Source organism: Montipora foliosa, chromosome 5 (genome assembly GCF_036669935.1).
Source record: "Montipora foliosa isolate CH-2021 chromosome 5, ASM3666993v2, whole genome shotgun sequence".
NCBI classification, from domain to species: domain Eukaryota; kingdom Metazoa; phylum Cnidaria; class Anthozoa; order Scleractinia; family Acroporidae; genus Montipora; species Montipora foliosa.
The window spans coordinates 36552296-36574532 of NC_090873.1; the positions used below are offsets into that span (position 1 = coordinate 36552296).

Below are 22237 nucleotides of genomic sequence, written 5' to 3' on the forward strand. Positions count from 1 at the left end.
GTAAAATGAATGAGACACGCTATTCAAAAAAAAATCCTGCCAAAGAATCAAACAAATAACCGAGCAAAAATGCAAAGCGAAACAATATGTCGATCTCACCATCAGCAGCGGCTGGAGGAGGACGAGGCAGCTGCAATGCTGTTATACAGCTGCACAGACTCTGCAGGTTTTCTTGACAGTTCCAAGTGACATGTGGTACACCTATAGAATTCGAAATGAAACATAAACATAAGGCGAGAAATGATTTGGTCGATATATTGAGCTCCATACCTTTTGCTAAACTAGTTCGACGGCCGAACTGCAAGCCGAAATATGGTACATTACTAAATCAAATCTACATTGTACCGGCTCTAACTCAAAATATTTAGTTACTCAATTTGTAATTACGCCAATCAGATCAAGCCAGTTTCATCCAACGTACACCGACAGGATAATTGTCCACGGTTGAATCTTTGCACCTGTTCGAGATGCATTGCGGCCATTTTCTTCCTTTTTGTAACAACTCGTGCCATTTTATAGGCTTTGAAAGTTGCCAAAACCCAAGCATCTTTATTTCACGACCGAGTCAGAAGGAGGGTAGGTCTATTCCTGATGTGACGTCACAATCTACTTTGCGTGCATTTTTACAAAAAGTTAATGCAATGTAAATCAGTTTGTGACGTCAAATCAGGAATAGACCCACTGCCCTTCTAACTCGGTCGTGAACAAAAGATTTTCGCAACTTTCGAAGCCTATAAAATGGCACGATTTGTTAGAAAATGAAAAAATGGCCGCAGTGGGTTTCGAACAAATGCAAAGATTCATTTTAGCGAAAAAAATATTTTGGGGTTAAGGGCACTTTAAAAACTCTTCAAACATACACTGATCATACATATCAAACCTTCATCTTTTTCCTCAGTGAGAGCAAGCTCACTTATGGGCCAGGAAAGATCTTGCAAACTGCTTGACGATACTACATCCGCCAAGTGATCCAGTACACTGTTGAAAAGCGCAATAATCGCTTCTGGACACTGAAAAACAAACCCAATTAAATATTATAAAGCTGAAAATTTTCCCCCAACAGCGCGCGCTCTCATTGGTTAATTCGAGGTCACATGACATCTAACAAAAGTCCATGAGCGGGCAACAGTTTAATCTATGACGTCAGAGGGTAGCTGTGCACTGTTACTCGCGAATGTTCACCGACGTCCGCCGTTGCTGTTGAGCGTTACACGTTTTTCTTTTTGTGCCACCACTTAAAGACTCTCTGTCTACGATGATGCACCGCGCGCAGGCTCGGAAGTTTCGTATGATATGAAACCTCCATTTTCCTGTGGGTGCGTTGTTCCCTCGTTAAATCATTTGTTATCGGAGTCATCCTTTGGGATTTGCTCTTACTTAGTGCTTCTTATTACAGCTACGTTATCGTAGTTTATTAGGAAGTAGATATTTTGTTGTTAATTGCAATTCGCAAGCGTTTTAACGTGGGTTGAACGACTGAGCAGTTGGAAAGACGGTAAATTCCGAAAAATCCCGGTAGACGACCTCAGAGACCTGAGCCGCGTAAAGCAGTCTATTCACAGAAATCAGTTCGAAATCACCGAGAGCCCATATTGATTCATGGGGATACCACAAACTATAAACCAACAACGAGTTTGCTGAAGTCCTTTCGTAAGCCGGTCGAGTGACATTGGTACAGTTTGTAATATCCGAGTTGGATAGTTATCGTGACTTATCTTAATCTTATTTTCGAGAGTTGTTTGGAATTCTAATTCTTGTTTCATACAACATTTGGATGAGATGCTTTAGTATGTTCAGCAGCTAAAAGCCATTCCTGAAAACATTCCCGAACTGAACGATGCCCAATTTGTTGTGTGACTCTTTGACGGCAACGTTTTTAGCAAACAAATTTGCCAGGAAGAGTATAATCAAAGAATAATTTTCCAACTTTTTTTCAAATTGTCAAAGACAAAAGAAACGAGTATTTTTCCAACAAAGGAGATCAATATTAAATGCACTTTATTGAAATTTGTTTTTTATTTATGCGACCCGTATTTCTGGCGGCGTGAGCCGCGTAAGGTGACAAAATCATTCCGAAATACGCGATATTTTATTAGTCCAAGGTCGGAAGCAGCGCTTTATTCGTTCCAAATATATATCTTATTCGACTGGCCACCTTTCTAGTATTCCTCTGTAGCTTTTTGTCGCCTATTTCTTTCCCACTCGTTACTTCAAGCAAAATGAAAACATAAACAAAGGTGCCCAAAGCATCTCGGTAGACAGAGTCCTAAATGACTGGTCGCTCGGGAAACAGTTAATATTGTTTCCCTCGAATTTCAATGTTTCCCTCGGCTGCGCTTCGGGGAAACATTGACATTCTCAGGAAATAAAATTAACTGTTTCCCTCGGGACCAGTCATTAAGTGCTTAATGTTCCACAATAATTCACATACTCCTCCCAAGCTTCTTAGTCAATTTCTGTCACCGATAAGAGTTCGGACACAGGAAATTCCACTGAACGAGTAAACAGAAATTAAATACAGAATAACGGAGTTTTGTTTATTTCTCAGTCATTTTTAGGTCCGTCCTGGAGATTAGCATCCGTAACAGAAAACATCCACACCTGTACTCGATGTGCCACTCCCCAATTGGCCATTTCCGAGTTCATGTCTGCCTCCTCTTCAAAAAGAGTCTAAGTGCGAAGTTTTTGTGATGGTAAATAGTTCTACTTTACATATAAATAAAAACTAATTTGCATAAGAAGCACTACGCACTTAGGCTCGCTTTGAAGATCTAGAGGAGGCAGACATGAACTTGGAAATGGCCTATTAGTCTCAGAGGCCACAGCCAACGCCCTTTTAGTACCACGTGTTTACTGATCAACAATGTGAATTGTAAAGTAAGAACGCGCAGGCGCATTTCGCGATTGATGGTCACTCCTGATGGTTTGAAAGTTCTCAATTTTGAGATGTTTCGAAACATTACCCATGCCCATAAATCACATGACGAATTTGTACGCTTATTAATTAATTCTCTACTTGCACAATTCCCATAATACACCTCTTTTACCCTTCAAACTTTGCATAGGCATTGTTTTCGATTTCTCTTAAGACATCTTCATGTCCCAAGAGAAATTAAAAACAATGATTATGCAAAATGTTGGAGGGCCGGAAGGGGGGGGGAGGGAGTAAATAAGATGTATTATGCGATTTGAGAAAGTAGGGCATTATATACTCAACAAAATTACTCAATTGCTGTGTTTCCATAGCAACTTCTGTATTGCACTCCATAACCTACTTATGCGGTCGTCATTGTATCTATAAGTGTAAGGTTGTACAATATTTTTGTAATGATGAATAAAAACCACCAAATTACGCAAAAATGTCATTGACCAATCAGAAACGCGATATTCTGTTGGGCATTTAATAAGACAAGGTACCATTTGCCACAAAGGGGATTCAAAGCAACAATTTAAGGAATCAGAGGAAAATCAAAACAGACGTTGCAGTCTCCAGACCTTTTGTCTGAACTACAAAAGACCACCAGACGGTTTTGGCTCAAACGCCTTCGTGTACCTGCTCTTCCAGTCTGCCTTGTTTTCGTAAGAACATGTCCTCATAAACGGCTGATGTAAACTCTCTTTGCAAACCTGGAAAAAGAGGAATGTTAAGAGACATAGTGAATAACGAAGCAAACGTATCTTTTTCGCCAGTAGCATATGCAACACACAACAAGACAGAGGCATGCGGACTCTATCCTGGTCCGCGGCAGGGTCTATTGTAGACCCAGCAACAATCAAAAGAAAAGAGAAACATCTGTGATTAGCATGGGAATTCTCCTCCTCCCGTCTGGGGTCGTTTCGTACCTCATTGAACGGGCTTCAGGATTGGCCAAAAGAACAATAGAACGAACAAAGATAATTAATTTAGCATAATTTAGCATAGCAAGCAATAGGAAGGAAGACACTATATAGCCAATGAAATACAGTGTTCATCAAGTTGTACGACCCTACCCCCCGCTCGTCTAGCATTTTACCTGGAAACGACCAATGGCTTCTTTTCACGTTCACCTCTTTGTGATTTTTCCGGTTTCATTCGTGCTTTCGGTTGGTTTATTGCACAACGCCTATAGGAAGGATACGCAATCGCATGCACGGGGCCACCTTTGTCAGAGTGAGACTTGCAATTATTTTCTAAACTATTAAAGATATAAATGGGCATTGTGTTTTACAAGTCTCGCCTTTTCATCCATGTTTTATCTTTTTTGGAGTATAAACGGATTAAAAAAGGACACATCGTTAGTAGAAAACGCATTGCGGGATATGGAGCATTTAGCAATGAAACTTAATTTCCTAAGGGGGGATTGGAAGGTAGGATTTTGCAACATGTGACTAGCTTACGCCACTCCTTTACTACAAATCGCACTGTGGAAATCAGACGTAAGACACCCTTACGACAGACTTTCACAATTTCTGCGCGTGTGATGGTCCAAACTTATGACGTACTTCTCTTTCATGCGAAAATCGTGAGAATAAACCGTTCCACCTAAATCGCCCTTTAAAACATTTAAGTTTCAAAGGACACGTTCTTAAAAATAACCCAAAACTCCATTTCTGCAGGCGAACTACTCTTTCTCAAACACCGTCCGAATATTTACAGAAAATCCTCGGCTCCAGCTTTTAGCGGTCTCGCTATTGACTCGGTAACTGATAATCCTTCGTGTACTCACCATCCTCAATAAAATTAACTAAGCTATCCATCTTTGGTAGACTTGAAACAAACATATGACGTCCAAGCCATGTAACGGTGGAACTCAACTGCAAACAAAGAACGCGAAAAATTATCGCGCCTAGTTATCGAATCTTGAACAAATTTCCACACAAGCTTTTCTTCACTGTTCCTAGATATCTCTTTCGGTTAAATGAAAAAAAAAAAAAAAAAAAAAATCGGTATAAGAGCGAATTTCAGTTTAGTTTGACGAACCAAACCCGAATTAATCATTTCGGCCAATCACATGACACCACAAGCAGACAATAAAATAAGCCAATCAGAATGCAGAGCAAAACCATGCAGCCCGCGTCAACCGCGGGAAAATGCGAGCGAACAAATCACAGTTAAGTTCGTTCTAGCTTTCTAACTGATATTGACTCAAAGAAAACTAGAATTTGAAGTCCAGTTATTAGATAGTAACGAAGATACAAACCGTTTTTGAGAGATCATCCGGATGAGACAAAAAACTGACAGAAAACAATTTGCAGTCAGACAAAAGACCCTCATTCCTCAGTTGCTCAACACCAAGACGAGACAGGACATACACTACAAAAAAAAAGTTAAATTATACGCGGATTTGCGTTCACACTAAGAACTTCCTCGATCTCAAGATAGACTAAACGTGTAAAGTACACTGACCTTCTTCTAGAGAGGTGCTATCACTGTGAATAGCAACAACTGCCACCGGTAGTCTCGGTTTTTGCGGTTTACTTTCTAATACACGCCTCAATCGAATGTGAGCTTCTCTTGCAGCCTACATAAAAGGTAAACATTGAAGCACTGAATAGCGAATAATTGTTGGAATCTTGGGGCGCATTCTTTTGGGAATATACGTAATATCAATTTACAAAAGAACAGATATTCTGAAAACGGAATACCATTAGCGAATGTGACCTGGGAACTACTGTATCTGCGCATACGCCAATTGCGTCGGCACGGAGATCCTTGGAGAGTGAAAAAGCCGGGTTTCCCGAAAGTTTAGAACACGAAATGTTGAAATATGGCCATAAGCACCAGTTTTTTGGCGGTTTTCTCGAAATCTCGGTTTGCTTCATTTGCAAAAAACCTTAAGGGGAAAGATGACGAAAAATTTGTTGTACTTGTGAGTGCTTCGCGTAGTGCAAATGTGTTCCCATAATGCTCTTTTTCTGGATGTCGACTTAATTGAAAAAAGGTTCGTGGTTTCTGCACAAACCAATTAATGCCAACGTCATTTCCTTTAACCAGGCAAGGATACTTTTTCTTATTAACACAAACTGACAGCTCTTCTTGTTCTAGCAACGGTAAAGAAACAGAAGAGAGGCCAACACACCCGCATCTACGGTGGACATTTTGCATCGCTATTCCATTCATATTTTTACAATTTTCAAGCCGCCGGCGGGTGACCAGCCGGCCGCGTATCAACTCCCACCAAGACGTTCCCCAAGGAACGCATATTCTGCCCATTCGGAGTGAACCATATTCCGGTCATTCCGTTCATTCTGCTATAGGGAGCAGAATGAAGGGAATAGTATTCCGTTCATTCCGAAAACGGAATAGGTCCCAATAGAATAGGAATACCGTGTATTCCTATTCCGGAATAGTACCAAAAAAACGCGCCCTTGGTATACCTTGGTGAATCAGAATGCGGACAATAATTTAGGTCCACTTCGTGGAAATTACAACATTGCTTTCATTGGTTCATAATTGCGGCGTAATTTTTACCCATTTAGTTTCCAAATTCTTTATCGCTCTTCACTTCGATTTCTCCCGTGTAATATTGTAGGTCCTGACAGTCGAAAGCTCATTCTTTCCGACTTTAGTATAACCTTTCAGAGTACGAAGTGAAGCTATGATCCTCGCAGTTATGAACGCAATTTTTGCAATTGCGTAAAGAAGCCTGAAAAATTCACGACTTCAACGGGGTTTGAACCCGAGACCTAACCAACTGAGCTATATCATTTCATCGTTGATTCATTCCTCACGGGAACATTGGAACCCACAAATGACCAGCTCCCAACGTAGCCCGTTGAAGTCCTGAAGTTCTCAGGCTTCTTTACGCAATTGCAAAAATTGGGTTCATAACTGCGAGGATCATAGCTTCACTTGATTTCATATCCGCAGTTCATATATGATCCATTTCATTTAAGAGAACGGTTACAAAAAAATTATAAAAAATAAAAAATAAAAACACTTAACTACCCTGGTTACGGCTCCTCTATATATTTCTGGGCAAACAATTCCAGCATGTTACAACTACATCGCATTTTCGCAACCTACATGGTGATTGAGCTGAAGTTCTTTTAAGTCCACAACGAACATAACTGCGCAAGCACCAAGGAACTGGCGGCTGTCCATGACTTCTCTCATTTCAGAGTTTGTTAAAACACCATAACAAGCCTAGATAAATCAATAAAAGCACGTAACAGATAAGACGTAGCAGACAACAGGAGGTCGGAGATGTTTTTTTTAACCCTTAGCGAACGCTTGATTGCGTCATTTCTGAGGTTTGCTCAACTTTTTTGAGTAAAGCAAGGCCCAGAGCGAATTTCTATTGCATGGTGAAAAAAATCCACTTTTCAAAATATATAAATTTTCACAATAAGAGAGACTTAATGCTTAATGCTTTGAAAGAGAGGCTAAACTGAGCCATCGTCAAAGATGGAAAATGATCTCCCAAATCGAACCCGCGGTCACAGTCTCCGCATCCATTTGTCGGTACTTGTGATAAAAAAAAAACTTAACCGGCTGGAACCCGGCTCAACCATCCAAGCTGCCCTTAGTACACAAAATATAAAAGATAACAAGACAACACATGATCACCAACAGATACTGAAAATCTGAGTCAAAGCTGGATTTGAACCCACGACCCTACAAGATCTACCGTGATCTACTGGAGACTCATACACTGTTTAAATTTGCTGACAGTTAGGTTCATTTCATTCCTGAGTAGCATTTCCAAATTATGGTGATCAAGTTTGTCATGACACTTCTTTAAAGTCTTAAGGTGGGCAGACACGAGGGGCCATGTTGCAGGGACATGTTGCAGGGCCATGTTGCACGGACATGTTGCAGCGACAAAAAAACTTGTGTAGTGCACACTGAGGCGACATGTAGCAGCGACGTGTAGCGGAAATGACCTCGGAGAGATCGAAACGTCGTGACTTCGGTCGCCTATTTTTATCAAAAACTACACTGACTGTTGTGTTACATTTTTTTTATGTAAATGCTACTGCGTGACGCAGTTAAACCCAGCATTAATGCGTTCATTTGACTTTGTCAAGAAGAAGTCAGAAGAACGAGCCTCAGAACAACTTCTTTCGTGTTTTCTTCACTTCTTTTCGTTATTTATAACAAAACAAAGTAAGGGAAATATATAAATAATAATAATAATAAGTAATAATAATAATAATATATAACATATATTTAGCTTTACAAAATTCTCAAAGCTTTACAACAATATCTCAAATTACAATCTTACATTCAAATTACATGCAGTATGAGAAACTCTAAAATTACAATAGATTTCTAAAGAAAAACAAGAAAATCTATATCCTGTATAATAATGCAAATCACAATCCTAACCAGTTATACTGTTCCATCCCTTCGGAAGGTGCGCTGCAGTGATTGATGGCAAAAGGAAAAAGTATATCATTGTAAAACAGAGCAAGTCTGTGGACTTTATTTTTCATGAGCCTCGAAAGCAGGCTTAGTAGAAAGAAGCGCGAGATGGCTCCCGTCACAAGTCAGAAGCTAGAACATTACATTACGCGCAAGTAAGACTGGGAACGAGGTTTCTCGTTGAGGCGCCTGAACCTACCTTAGTACATACTTTAAACATTGTACTTTGTTTTGGAGAACTTCCCGTCTGTGACCTGTAAAGTGATAACAGATCGATCTAAAGAGAAAAAAAATAAGCAATATAAACAATAAATTAGCAAGAAATAGTGCCCGAAGGAAGGTTTGTCATGCAGTCGTTTTTTTATACAGTAGTGCTTTATGGTTTCGACTCATCGGGGACTTCAGAGTCAACGGGGAGTTGACGAGACGATGACGGCTACGGAACGGTGAGGAAAGAGCTGAGCAAACTGTTCTCGCAAGGCGGTTCGCTCAGACGTCTCCTCACGTGTGCGGGGAAATTTTGGCGGGAAATTCGCCTCGCGAGGTCGTGAGGATAGAATCAAACATGTTGGATATCCTTCGTTTTCATGCACGTGATGAGACGGCCATGTTGGTGTACAAAACAATAGAAAATGGTTCCACAAGTTTTTGCATAATAATAGAATCAAATTCCCAAAAGACATTTTACAGCATTGTTCTGTAGTTCAACAGTTTCAACATCGCTATTCAACAAAATCGAACTGATTTTGACTGAACCAAATGTTGAAGCCCTTTGTCCGGGCCTTAAGGGAGGAAGGTTTAAGGACACCACGTGACGAGAAGCTGTCACATGTGCAGCCGAGTAAGTCATCAAGGTGGTGTCCAGAAACAAGAAAGGTGACACTCACCTTTTTCTTCAAGCCTTGTGGGATGTTACTGGGCGGTGGATACATCCCTCTTTTAAATTTTTCCTTTATCACAAAACTAATGAGACGTCCCCCGTCACCGCCAATAAAATTTACTTCCTCGCAGCCTTCAGGCAATGATAAAAGCAATTTCCACTGAATAGGGGACCCGGAAACGAATCCATCGACGACTGGCTGTTTTCTCATCGAGTCTGCAAGCAGTGAGGGTATGTCCAGAGGTCTACAGGCTTGTTCTCTGAGAAAGAGAAAAAAAAATTCGATCAAAAGTTTCAAAATACAGGAAAATTATCAAAAAAACTAACTACTGGGATCTACTTAAATATTTACATTCTGTGGAAATGCGGCAGTCACTTTTGTCAAGTTTCATATATCCTTTAGATGTTTACGACAACTTACCGATCGTGGAAAAGTAAAACAACAATTTTCCTTTTGCTTGTCTCCCGATAAGTTCACTTGCGATGTTGATTGCGGCGTTTTGGCTGCATACGTCTAGCTTTTCAAGCGATGAGGTCGACTGGCACTCGTCACTTTTAAAAGCAGAACCGATGTTCCGTTGTAATTGAGTTTCACACAGTGTTTTTGTTCTTCACTTTAACCCATGTCGCACACCTTTTTTTTAGGTTAGCTGGCCCCAATAAATAAGGAATGTTCTGCCATAAAATTTACTGACGCTGATTGGTTGATACTCACCTCCATTGTATTCCACGGCATTTCATTGGTTACGAGAAGGTACCCAGAGTCTACTTCAGTTGCACTTCAATTTAACAAAAATCGGATATTTGACCAGTCGGAAATAAAGAAAAAGTCACCTGCTGGTATCATTGGATTTGGAGGCAACTACGTAAAGAACGAATGAATGGTACCTGATCAGTTCCAGCTCAGCATGTCTTTTCTCCAGCGCGTCATGAATTGCACGGTCGTGGGAATCAGTCCTAAAAAAAAATTAAAATAGCGATACTTAAATGACAATCACTCAACACACTTTCATCCGGTTAGAGTTCAATTCTCGGTTTTCACATGACGTCACGGCGGCCATGTTGAAGCCCCTAAACATAGAAACGGCGGCTACGTTGGAGCCCCGGCCAAATCCTCCGGGAATTTAACTCTATTATCATGCAAACGTTTTCTTTGCTTCCGTTGAAAAACATAGCTGTTCATCACGTGAGTGACAACCAACAATAAATCGTTGCTATCAACAGAAATAGCGCTTAAAATGTATTCTACATGTGGACAAAAAGCAGTTTAATCAGAATCAGAATTTGGACGAAGATTTTCCTGTAACTTCGCTTGATCTGAATAAGCAACCGTTAACCAATCGAGACCAAGTAATCATGCCCTCTTGATCACCTAAAGTGCCCTCGCGATCAAGTTAAGAAAAATGCCATCTGTCTCAGCCAATCAGCATTCGGTAATTTTGCCAGTATGTGATAAGGGTCCAAATCGAACATTATATCCACCAACTGGGTTAATACTCGTCAGCTATCTCGAATTGAGGATTTGAAAATTACAGATCATCGTAGTTATAAAACCTCTGTAACAAAAACGCAACGAAAGAAAACTGAGCTCTAAAAAATTCATGCCTAAACGGGATTAGAGTCATTGACCTCTTCGATTAGGCACAGTGCTCTACCAAATGAGGTACCAAATCAACAGTCAGCTGGTCATTTAGTGAGTTCGTAATAAACCCCAGAGGATGGAAATATGTGCGCAAGACTACAGTTTTCATAGGAGCAGGGAGAGCGCTCGCGTTCGAACAAAGTTCCCAGACTCTGCGTCACATGTGGGTTGGGCTTGTTGCCTCTATACTCTGCTCCGAGAGGTTTTCTTTCCCTCGGGTACTTGAATTTTTCTACCTCGTCAAAAGACTAAAATTTGATTTGATTTGGTGCGTTAATTAGAATCGAAGATAAGTCAAAAATTGTCATCAGTTATAAATAAAAAGAATCGATACTTCAAGTTATCATTGATGACATGACTTATTTTCAACGGAGCTTAGGGAACAATTCCCCTCCCCCTTCCGTGCTAAGCTATATGAGGTAGCATACCGTATAGTGGCCATGCTGATCCTCTGTCGGTCGTCTCCCACAAGGTACTCGAGCTGTTCCTTTGTACCACGTATGGGAGCCCCTGGTGGAAAAGTGCTTAGAAGCTCCTTCAAGTGCATACGGGTTCGGAAACATTTGTGCCATCTTTAATTGAAGAAAGAAACGTGAGAACAACATATGAAACCTGTTTCATTCATTTCATTCATTCAAAGAGGCTTAACTAAATATCGTTAACTATTAATAACTAAATATCAGTAATAACTAAATATACTGAGATGAAGCATACTAATAAATTTGTATGAGATTGTGCACTTATATCAAGGGCGGTGACACACTCAGGAAATTCAGACTCTACATGCAATGACTAACTATAAAATAGTTATTTTGTCTATTCCTTCTGAATGCAGGGGCGTTCGTTGAAGAGGCGCTTATTGAATGCGTAGCAGAATATATAAGATTGCGTCTGTCTGTTTTAAAGGAGAGTATCACGGGTATTGCGCATGTTCTCGTCGAATCGAGTGTCACCGTTTATAGATGAAGGGTTAGTTTCTAAAGAAACTGTGGTGCTGCGTCGGTGGGGAAGTAGTATACAAAAATTTGGTTTTATCAACGGAGTTGATAATGTAAATTGGCCACCGTACAGAGATTCTAAAAGCTGACGTTTCGAGCGTTAGCCCTTCGTCAGAGCGAATCGAGGGATTATGGGTTACGTGTAGTTTTTATAGTAGAGTGGGAGCTACGCTATTGGTGGTAACATGGCAACGTGAAAAATAGGAATATATTAGTTAAATGAAAAGCGTTCGTTAATACCGTGAGGATTAAGGGTGCCGATTTGAAAGATGAATTTTTGTTCCAGATTCTTGCGGCTTTCCGTCGTACCTAGATGTAGGGAAAGGCCGCAGATAGCCATGTGTTTTTTGGAGTGGTTAGGCAGATTAAAATGGCGAGCGACTGGCTTGGATGCATCCTTGTCATTCTTCTCAACATCGCGAAGGTGTTCACGGAATCGGTCACCTAGTCGTCTACCTGTCTCACCAATTTATACTAATAAATTTGTATGAGATTGTGCACTTATATCAAGGGCGGTGACACACTCAGGAAATTCAGACTCTACATGCAATGACTAACTATAAAATAGTTATTTTGTCTATTCCTTCTGAATGCAGGGGCGTTCGTTGAAGAGGCGCTTCCAATCGGAAGCGACGTTATCATTCGTGCGGGAAATTTTCACGTACGCGTGAACATTTCTCGCTCAGTCATCTGCGAAGTCGACAGCCCTTAGCTCATTAGTGATTGTTTGATAATCGAGAATTTTAAACGCCGCTTCCGATTGGCTCATAAATGCCGACATTCATTATGCATGCGCAATGCCGTGATACTCTTCCTTTGTATTGAAATTCAATACCTCTTAAAATATCGTGCAATCCTGCTTCGTATAACTTGCATGGCTAATAGTTGCAGTTTGGCATCTCTTTCCGCTTTCTCTTCCTCAATAACGTCCACTGCAAGGTCAAGTGCTTCATCTGCTATTCCTTCCTCGATTAATGAAAGACAAATTTCCCTTGAAGCTTTATCTCTTGCTTTTTTCAGTAGGTCCTCTTGGACTTCCCTGCACAGCATAGAGCGGCTTTCAATTGATTGTCAAAAGTAATTAGCGACTTGCTTTGGTTTTGCATTTCTTCACTCAGTGATTGGTTCAAAGTTCACGCGCCATTTTTTCAACCAATCAGATGTGAACCCAAAACCAATCGTGGCTCGCGCGTGCACGTTTTCCCGCGCTTTTGTGTCGGCTACGCGTAATTACTTCGAGTTTTGATTGGTTTACTGGATTGTCTACGTCCTTTTTGATTGGCCTAAGTAACTAACTACAGGTTTGGGCCCAGTTGTCCAAAGGCCGGACAATTTCATCCTGTGGATAAGTCACTCTATTAGATCTCTCAGATACTACGCGAGCTATGATTGGCTGTCTAGCTGGTCGTATTCTATGCCATATTTGAAATTTTGATGCAACATTTTCTGGCAAGTTGTTCGAGTTGTTTCTGCCATTAACAAATAAACTGACGGAATCTTGCAAACAACTATTTCGAAAAGCCAATAAGATTTATACGTTTTTCAAATTTTTACGCATACCAATCATTTGCGGTAGTTGAACGTGCCGCTTGATTTCAACTAGTTCCCTAAGAGATATAAGAAATATCATTCTTAATAACCTTGTTTTCTTCGTCCGTATTGTAAGTTACGGATACTCGTTTCCTCCGTTAATTTACGGCCCGCGGCTTCCAGTTTAGGCCATAAATCAACTTTTAAATAATCGGTTTGTAACTTACAGTAGGTACGTACCTCTCACTCGTTTAGTAAGAGGTATATCTGACAGATTCAATTTCGCAAAGATGTCAGTATTTGCTAAAGTAACCGCGAATATGCACATCCTAAACACATCATCTAAATACAGGGGTGTATGAAAGCTTTGACCAACGTTTGAATAGAAGTTCCTTTTCTACTCTGGATAACAACAAAAGATCCGAACAAATTTGTTTGCAAACATCATATCTCCCTTGGCTTAAGTTATTCGGAAGTAAGGGCCTCATTAGCTCCGAAACACGGGGTTATTTTGTTCCAGTGATCGACACATCAAAATAAAAAAAAACAAAACAAGAAAGACTGTTTGAAAACAGATATCTTCCATACTTTGTACTTGACTTCGTTTTGGAGTTAAACTACAATCCGGGTCAAAAGACTTTGGGACACTTGTCAAATTTTGGGCGAAGAGTAGGGAATTTACTGTACATGTTGTCATCGTTATATGAGCAACGCGTGTTCTCCTTTTTGCTACCTTTTTGGCGCCCGCCTACCCCTCAGACAATGCCGATACATGCGAGCGACCGATGAAGGGATCTTGATTTCGGAGACCATGAAAAATTAACCTTGTAATGGGGGGCCGAGAGGGAAGAGCGGGAATTGTCCCAACAGTTTTGACCAGGATTGTAGTTTTGAACCGCATCCAACGAACTTTTACCTCACAACTTCTTGAGCTATTGTTGCGAATTCAAGGGACACAAATTCCTCAGTGATTTCACCGCTAATAGCACGCATAACCCGCTCTTTCGTTGCCGCGTTTTCTTGAGCAATCCTACAAACACACAAAAAAAGGGTTAAAAACACAACTTGATCATGAATCTTCTCAACCTATTGACTCCTTGGAGTGAGACTTAAGGTGGCTGGAACCAGTTTCACCACTTTTAGATACCTTCTTATTAAATGGATCATTATATAACTACTATACTGTATCACGTAACAGCAATGTTATGGTACCATATGAAACACTAATTATTGCTTAACAAAATGCGCCCTTTATTGTGACGTAATAGAGCTCTCCCAAAACACCCTTGCAGTGGTAATGGAAGAAACAAACCAACTTTGTTCGAGCATCCCCACGCAGATATAGCAAAAAATAAACAAAAACTCAGGAAATAGAGCCTTCACAAGCAACAACGTACGTCAATACAAGCCAAATACCGTGGCAACACCAGGAGACACTTTCCGAGCAAGTAAGTACCTCCCTTGCATTTTCAAAAACAAATGATGTTGACATGGTGCTATAAATTTAGTAAACAAAAGTCGCACGATCCCGTACTAAGAATGCACTGAATGTCTAAGGACTGAAAAAAAATATGGCTAGATTTCTAGGAGTGGCTGAAATGTGAACTTTCCGAGTTTTTGTTTAAAGAGTTTAAAGAGATTAAGGGACAATGATAAAGCAAAACCATTTTTCCTCGAATTCCTGATAGGATAATGCGAAAACCTCGTCTACTAAAAATGTTGCAAACAAACACAAACCGATCTGCTGTCTGAAGAAAGATAGCCCCACCCAAATCACACGACACAGCCCCTTCAGTTTGACGCGGAGGCACATACCTTTTATTATGTCTTTCCGTAGTAATCACAGCAGTAGCCGTTCCTCTTATGAACTCAACGAGCGCCTCTTCGTGAAGAGCATCCGTTATCTCGGAAGATAACTTGAGACAACAATGAACCTGCCAATAAATATGTAACGTAAAGTTTCCTTTTGCACCGCCGACCAGATATCTCAGATATCTCAGTGGATAAAGCTCTGATAAAATGGCCTCATTAGACACCACAAGCCTTTTTTTTTTGAGAAATCACTGCCACGCAGGTCACATTTTGCTGAGAGAATAGGCCTGGCCAAAGCATCGGGAACTTCGTGCCCTACTCTTTGCAACTAGTCTGTGAATTTTCAACGTTCCACTCAGTTATAATATAATTATTAACCATTTAGAAATCAAATTACAAAGACAGCATTTTCTTCTCATTTATTTTTAAGAACCCGAATGTTGGTCCGCGACCTCCTGCAAACCTTAGTTCGATGCACGATCAACTATGACAAGAGTGCGCGTGTTTCTTCGCCTTACGTACCACGTCAAGCGCATCTTTGGTGATTTCTGTGCACATTTCATTCAAAACCTCCAAGAAAAGAGCTTTGGTAAACTGCGTTATTTCCTGGAGAAGACAACAAAATAACACAACACAGACATTACATGAGTTACCAAGAGACTAGAGAAATGAGATATTCTGTTGAATCTTCTGTTGATAGAGCATTAAAACAGGCCGAAGGACTATTTACGAATAATTAATGGCAAAAGAAGAAGCAAGGAGTATCATAATGGGATAGCATTTCAGAGTAATCATGCGATACTTTTTACATTTCAAAAAAAGAAAAAACTTAATATGAAAGAGCAATTTAAAGCAGGACAATCAGGAAACCATGACTTGTGAAAATTCATAGCAATGGCGGCGCCCGAAAACGGCTTTAAGAGATTCTTAAATTCTTTTTCTTTTCCTGACATAAGCGCAAATGATATTGCAAAAGAAAAATCACGTCTACCGCTTTCAAGATACCAAATCGCACGAGTAGAAGCCTTTCTTAACCCTTTCACTCCTAATAGTGCCAGTTATAGATTTTACTCTGTCTAACACCAGACGATTTAACCCGTGAATGGGGACCCCCTCGGGGCTTGAGGGGTTAACGCGACAGACGGCGAACATTAAGAAAGTGGACTTTCATGCCAAGGCGTTGGTTTGGCCAAATTTACGAGTAAATGGACCGTATTCATAAATGGAGGCTAAGAAATTATTCCTTTGTCTTTCTGCTGATCATCCTAAGTATCCTCGATAGCACGAACAAAATTCACTACTTGCACAAATCCCATAATACACCTCTTTTACCTCCCAAAAATCTGGATAGGCATTGTTTTCGACTTCTCTTGGGACATTTTCATGTCCCTGGAGAAATTGCAAACACTGGTTATGCAAAAGTTTTGGGGGGTAATAGAGGTGTATTATGGGATTGTGCAAGTTGTGAATTCAAAGGAATTTTTGCTCCAAAGTGAGACTAGTGAGAATGATTAGCACAAAGACAAAAGAATGATTTCTTTTCCCCCATTTATGACTACAGTCTATTGCCTTTTTAACGATAAGAACACTAAGAATACAAATGTGATAGTTCAATGACTTTCAAAGCCAATTCTGTTATCACACGGTGCGTTCTACTAAACAAATGAGTACGCTTATAAGGAAAAGTGTAAGGCAAGGATTCACCTGGGGTCTCGGTGTTTTTCGAAAGTTCCGAAAACTTTCGGACCCGAAAAGCTATTTACAAAACTGTCATCTGCTTGTTTTGATAGGCTGGTCTTTGAACATGTTTTCTATACAACAGAAATGAAAATGATTGCGGAGTTTGATGGCTAAAAAGGTCTCAATTTTTTAAGGAAAAGAGCCCGAAACGTTCTGGGACTTTCGAGAAACGGGCCCCTGGTCTTTGCCTCATAGTAACAAAATACATTCGTGCACTTCGTTGTCTCTCACAAAATACTTGCTAATTAAACTGTGGTGGTTTATCAGTTGGAAGTGGGAGTCTTTTATTTCTATTTTTAAACACGTCGATAAACGAAAACTAACCATCGAAAGAAATATTTGCAACATCCACAGTTAATGCATGGAGATGGTTTTCTAACTCGACAACTTCCTTTGTTTCATGTTTTTGTCCGTATTCTTGGCCTTGACCCTCCGAAAAAAAACACCTTTTTTCGAGAAGATAACCAATCAAATCCTTCGACTAAATTATGCGCAACTAAGCGAACCCTTGCGAAGCAAAAACGAAAGTTAGTGCATTGTCACGGTAAATTCAACCTCGATTGCGACAACATTGTTCTCGCTTTTGAAGGTTTTAAGGTTTCATGACCAGTCCCTCGATTTACTGAACTATGCAAAATCTTTTTTACCACAAATGCTTGTTATCTCGCAATCTGATTGGCTAATTCGTCGTTGTCGATAAGAGTCTAGACAACGCTGCTCGCGTCATGCTCGCGTCAATTTGACACGCATTGAAACAACCAATCAGGAACACCCATTTTGGGAAATAAACCAATCATATTGCGAGAAAGCTATAGACAACGCTTGCTCTTTCTTTGTGCCAGGATTTCGGTCACGCTCTGAAATAAATACTTTCTTTGGCGTTGAATTTTGCGGTAAAAAACAAATCGAAAGAGGTTCAGCGTTGTCTGTACACTTATCGAAAACGATATTCGTCATCACAGTATTTAGAATTTGTTGTGGACTCACGAGGCGCAACATTTTGACCACTGTGATGACGAATGACGAATATCGTTGTCGATAAGTGTACAGACAACGCTGAACCACTTTCGATTTGTTGATCTTGCGGTGTTTAAAGTGCTTATCACCTCAACACAGTATTCCACTTCATTTATTCTCTTGTTGACGTCACAAATTAATCATTTGTATCGCTGTTTCTCAAAGAACCAGCAAAATGCAAAGCAGTCTATAACGTCAACCCGGTATTAAACCCATTCCACTTCATCTTCATTGCTCGGTCATGGATCAAAGTATAACCACTCAGTTTCCCGTCTTTTAAAGCAAACAGAAATTGAATCTTCAATCCAAAGGTTCAAAAAACAACACGATGTATTTATTTCGGCGAATAAATAAAGTGGAAAAGTGTGAGGTGATAGGCACTTTAAAACCATATTTTCGCTGTTGTACACCATCAACGTACCTCCCCGCTATAAACTACTGTTGTCCTTGGCGGATGCTGTTGAGACTATAAAAAAAAGATAATTCAAATCATATGGTCCAGTGCTATCTAGTTTCCACCAGCATGGGAAAATTTGTAGAACTTTGTGTATCGTTCTTCATCAGAGACGATTATCAGTCTACGTCACAAATGAGGGGCTTCTAATTAACCCTGAACTTTGACAAACTTAACTGAATTGCTCACTGAAAGGACTTGAAAGACACCGTCCACCAGTTAACTTTTCAGTATGTTAGTTATCTATTTCTTGATTTTGAGACATGTACTATTTGAAAGACGTGTATATTTGAAGTCCGGGTTGCAGACGCAAGGTAGAAGAGATCCTCGCAGTCAACTGGACAATTTAAGCAATAGGCCAGTTCCGAGTTCGTGTCTGCCTCCTCTTCAAATTTAGCGAGTCTCAGTGCGAAGTTTTTCTTATGAAAATTAGTTTTCATTCATATGTAAAGTAGAACTAATTACCATCACAAAAACTTCGCACTTAGACTCGCCTTGAAGAGGAGGCAGACACACTCGGAAATGGCCTATTGTCTGTTTTTGACACCAGGCTCCAGTCGTTCGAAGGGTGGATAGCGCTATCCACTGGATAAATCAGTATCGACTGGATAACTCAATAGGCCACGTTCGATATAATAATATTCAGCTTGAAAGAGACGTTCACAGGACAAAGACAAAGGAAAGTGAATGGTATTCTAATATCTTCCAAATTCATTGCAACTTGTTTCTATTGTTTTTGTCCTCTCTGCCTCACTATCAAGCTGAATATTTGATATTTCCAAAATGGCCCGTTGGATTTGCTGGTGTTTTTCCGCTGGATAGTGATTTATCCGGTGGATAGCGTTAAAACTGATGCCTACCTGTCTTTCGGAGTTATCTGCCTCAGATGTTTGATGGCCTAAAGCATCTGTTTGCGATGGTGGGATGTTCTCTTTACAAAGTACAGCCACAAGCTCCTCTGTGTCACCCACGTAACGCCCTTCATTGTCAAAACTGAGACATGGTTGGTGCTGAGGGGGAGGTGGAAGGGGGCCATTATACACCGTCTGAAATTTGAGACAAAACAGATATTTTAGAGTGACTTTCAACAGAGTATCGACTGAAATCAATTTTGAAAAATTATGGTCAATTTTATGTAGCGCGTAGTGATTGGCCTTGAAAAATCTAACGTCACATTTTCATGCAATCAGATGGCGGTTCTAAGCAATTCCACCAGCTCAGCGACGTGCGCACGCATTTGCTTTGCATTGTCATCGGCAGAAATACGGAGTTTATGAAACGACAGCGGCTACGGTAACGACAACGCCACAAAACAATATTTAACTATTAGACCCGTAGCCCTTGCGGGCTACGGGTCAATAGCCCACTCGCCTCATGGGCTATAGACCCGTGGCCCTTGAGGGCGAGGGGTCTAATTGTTTCAGTGTCACCCAACTAGTTGGACAGAAAAGCCAATAATAAAGTTAGCAAATGTAAGTTGAAGAGATCTTTATTTGGGTCACGCTTTTCGCTACTCGAGGACTACTACTAATAGTCCTCTAGTAGCGAAGACAATCAAAATGCAGGATTTGCATTAGTCCCTTAGTTGGGTGATACTAACATTGGTTAATTAACCCTTTCACCCCTAAACCGGCCTAGACCGGTCATACTTAGTGTTTTACTCTGCCTAACGCCAGACGATTTTACTTGTCTATGGGGAACCTCCAGGAGTCAATGGGTAAACCACTCATTGACCTTTTCACCCCTTAACCGGCCTAAACCGCTACTGCAGCCGTCGTCGTTTCTCAAACTCCCTAAGGCGAGTACTTAGTAAAGGACCTCGAGTCCTAGTGTATCTACCTTGCACCTCTGTGCAAAACCAGTCTAGAAGTAAACAAGCCCTCCATACCCAACCACAGGACTTACAAAAAAAAAAGATTCTTTAATTGGTACAGAACTAGACTTACCTCTCCTATGGAACAATTCCGCTTTGATTCAATTAGTTTCAAAGCTCGTTTCATTGGAAATCTGGTCTCAGGCTCAATGAATGAAGACCGTTGAAAGTTAACACAGCCATCTGTCACACTCAATCCATAATATGTGCAAAACTCCTCCGCCTGTAGTAAAAAAAAACCAGTCACCGTACCCTATCTGAGAATACTTAGTCATAATTTAGTAAAAGAAAACATCCCTTCATAAAAGTGTTTCACTTTTCTCGGCTGATGAGAGTCTTTACATGTGCGAGTCACTATTTTGCAACCTCGTTCCCACGGTCTCTCTTCTCTGCCTCCAATGGAGGCAGAGAAAGAGACACCCTGGGAACGAGGTTGACTATTTTGGAGTTATTCTTACAACTGACATTGACCGGCGATTGGTTTTCTCGGAGCTCTGAGTTGAAGACAGCCAGTGACATCACGGGGCTATTTCGGGCGTGCAAAAATGGCCTCCATTTATTGTTTTAAAAGGTAAAAGGACAGCGTTGTATGGTCCAATGATCAAAAAACAGTTCACAACGACTATTAGCAAGGCTAATAGTTTATTATTGTGCAAAAATCATGACCACGGAAATTTTCGTTTTTGTAGCACAGTCTTTTCTCAATAGCGTGTGCAGTTAGGCTAGTTACTTATTCAATAAGGCGCTTCTCGCTGGTGCAAAGTCTAAATCGAGGAGCTTTTCTGGTGAAAGACGAATGACGATATGTGGCCCACGTGCGTTCACGCGTGTCATTGCAAAACTGAACTGAGTCATTTCAAGAAAAAGCGGCTTCGCTGAAAAACAAAGTTCAAGCTCTTCAAACCAAGACTGCAGATACAATGGGGCCAAAGAAAACAATAACGAACAATGCTCTTGGCGTTGGAAGGGGGTTAGGCTGTTTCAGGCTCCCAGATAGCCGGGATAGAGAAAAAAAATGCATGCGAAAAATGAGTGGGGACTTGTCCCCACTGGCTTTTCACACGCAGTTGTTTTCGTTTTCCCAACTATCTGGGAGACTGGCACAGGCTAGAAGGGGGTCTGTCATGATGCCGTTTCGAAGTTCTAGAGAAAGAGGCTTCAGTTTTCGAGTGAATAAAATGAATAAATATTCTTTCGCGGGGCGATTTTCGCATTTCTAACACTTTTCCTGTCAGAAAATTGTGTAAAATACCTCTGCTTCATCCTCAAAAGCCAGGATGTCCACAAGGTCTTTCAGTTGAAATAGTGTGGTCCTGTTTGGTACACTAAGCGAATGATTTAGTGTCTGGACAGCTCGGCTGCGAACCTGTGAAGTACATAATATTAGTCGACAGTATTCATTAACTGCAAGCTGTTACTCCTCGACAGAACGTTTATTTCGTAATTTTAAAACGAATCAATGAATCTGTTTTATTAACATGAGTGCGCATCGGTTTCTGTATACAGATATTTAGGGTACGTTCGATTGACCGTATTCCGGAATAGAAATAAATTAAATAGAAGTTAGAAATCCTTCGTTTTTACGGAGATTCACATTAAAATTGTCAAACACCTGCTAAAATGCTATTTTGAACATATCTTTATTATCCTTGTTGCTTCAAAACGCCAGACATACGTTTTAAATCATCACTCCACGTATTCTTATTCCGAAATAGGGTCAATCGAACGCACCCTTGCTACCGCTTTTCCAGCAAACGGCAAACCTGGGTGCGAATTCAACCAACGACCTCCGGATAAGATCAATTTTTGCTCCAATGACTGAGCCACAGAGTCAGCTGGGAGCAGGCGGGAAAATATTCATGGCCGTGAATATTCGAGATGTCATTTCACGGCCATCAACAAGCGCAAGTAATGGAAGGGGTATATTCAAAAGTTGGCCTTGTA

The 22237-nt window shown here is 40.6% G+C and overlaps 1 protein-coding gene across 1 annotated transcript in view; it reads right to left on the reverse strand.

Moving 5' to 3' along the window:
* LOC138004089 (germinal-center associated nuclear protein-like) overlaps window positions 1-22237 on the reverse strand; it is a 49643-nt gene that overhangs the window by 8954 nt on the left and 18452 nt on the right. The window contains exons 18-36 of the mRNA XM_068850492.1: window positions 21546-21659; window positions 20367-20516; window positions 19281-19466; window positions 18388-18432; window positions 15732-15815; window positions 15213-15331; window positions 14314-14427; window positions 12703-12906; window positions 11298-11441; window positions 10116-10184; window positions 9235-9487; window positions 8547-8624; window positions 7007-7126; window positions 5387-5501; window positions 5181-5293; window positions 4707-4794; window positions 3554-3627; window positions 881-1010; window positions 100-201 (exon numbers count right to left, since the gene is read on the reverse strand). Of these exons, the coding sequence (XP_068706593.1) occupies window positions 100-201; window positions 881-1010; window positions 3554-3627; window positions 4707-4794; window positions 5181-5293; window positions 5387-5501; window positions 7007-7126; window positions 8547-8624; window positions 9235-9487; window positions 10116-10184; window positions 11298-11441; window positions 12703-12906; window positions 14314-14427; window positions 15213-15331; window positions 15732-15815; window positions 18388-18432; window positions 19281-19466; window positions 20367-20516; window positions 21546-21659 (2302 nt within the window). The remainder of the gene's footprint in view (window positions 1-99; window positions 202-880; window positions 1011-3553; window positions 3628-4706; window positions 4795-5180; window positions 5294-5386; window positions 5502-7006; window positions 7127-8546; window positions 8625-9234; window positions 9488-10115; window positions 10185-11297; window positions 11442-12702; window positions 12907-14313; window positions 14428-15212; window positions 15332-15731; window positions 15816-18387; window positions 18433-19280; window positions 19467-20366; window positions 20517-21545; window positions 21660-22237) is intronic.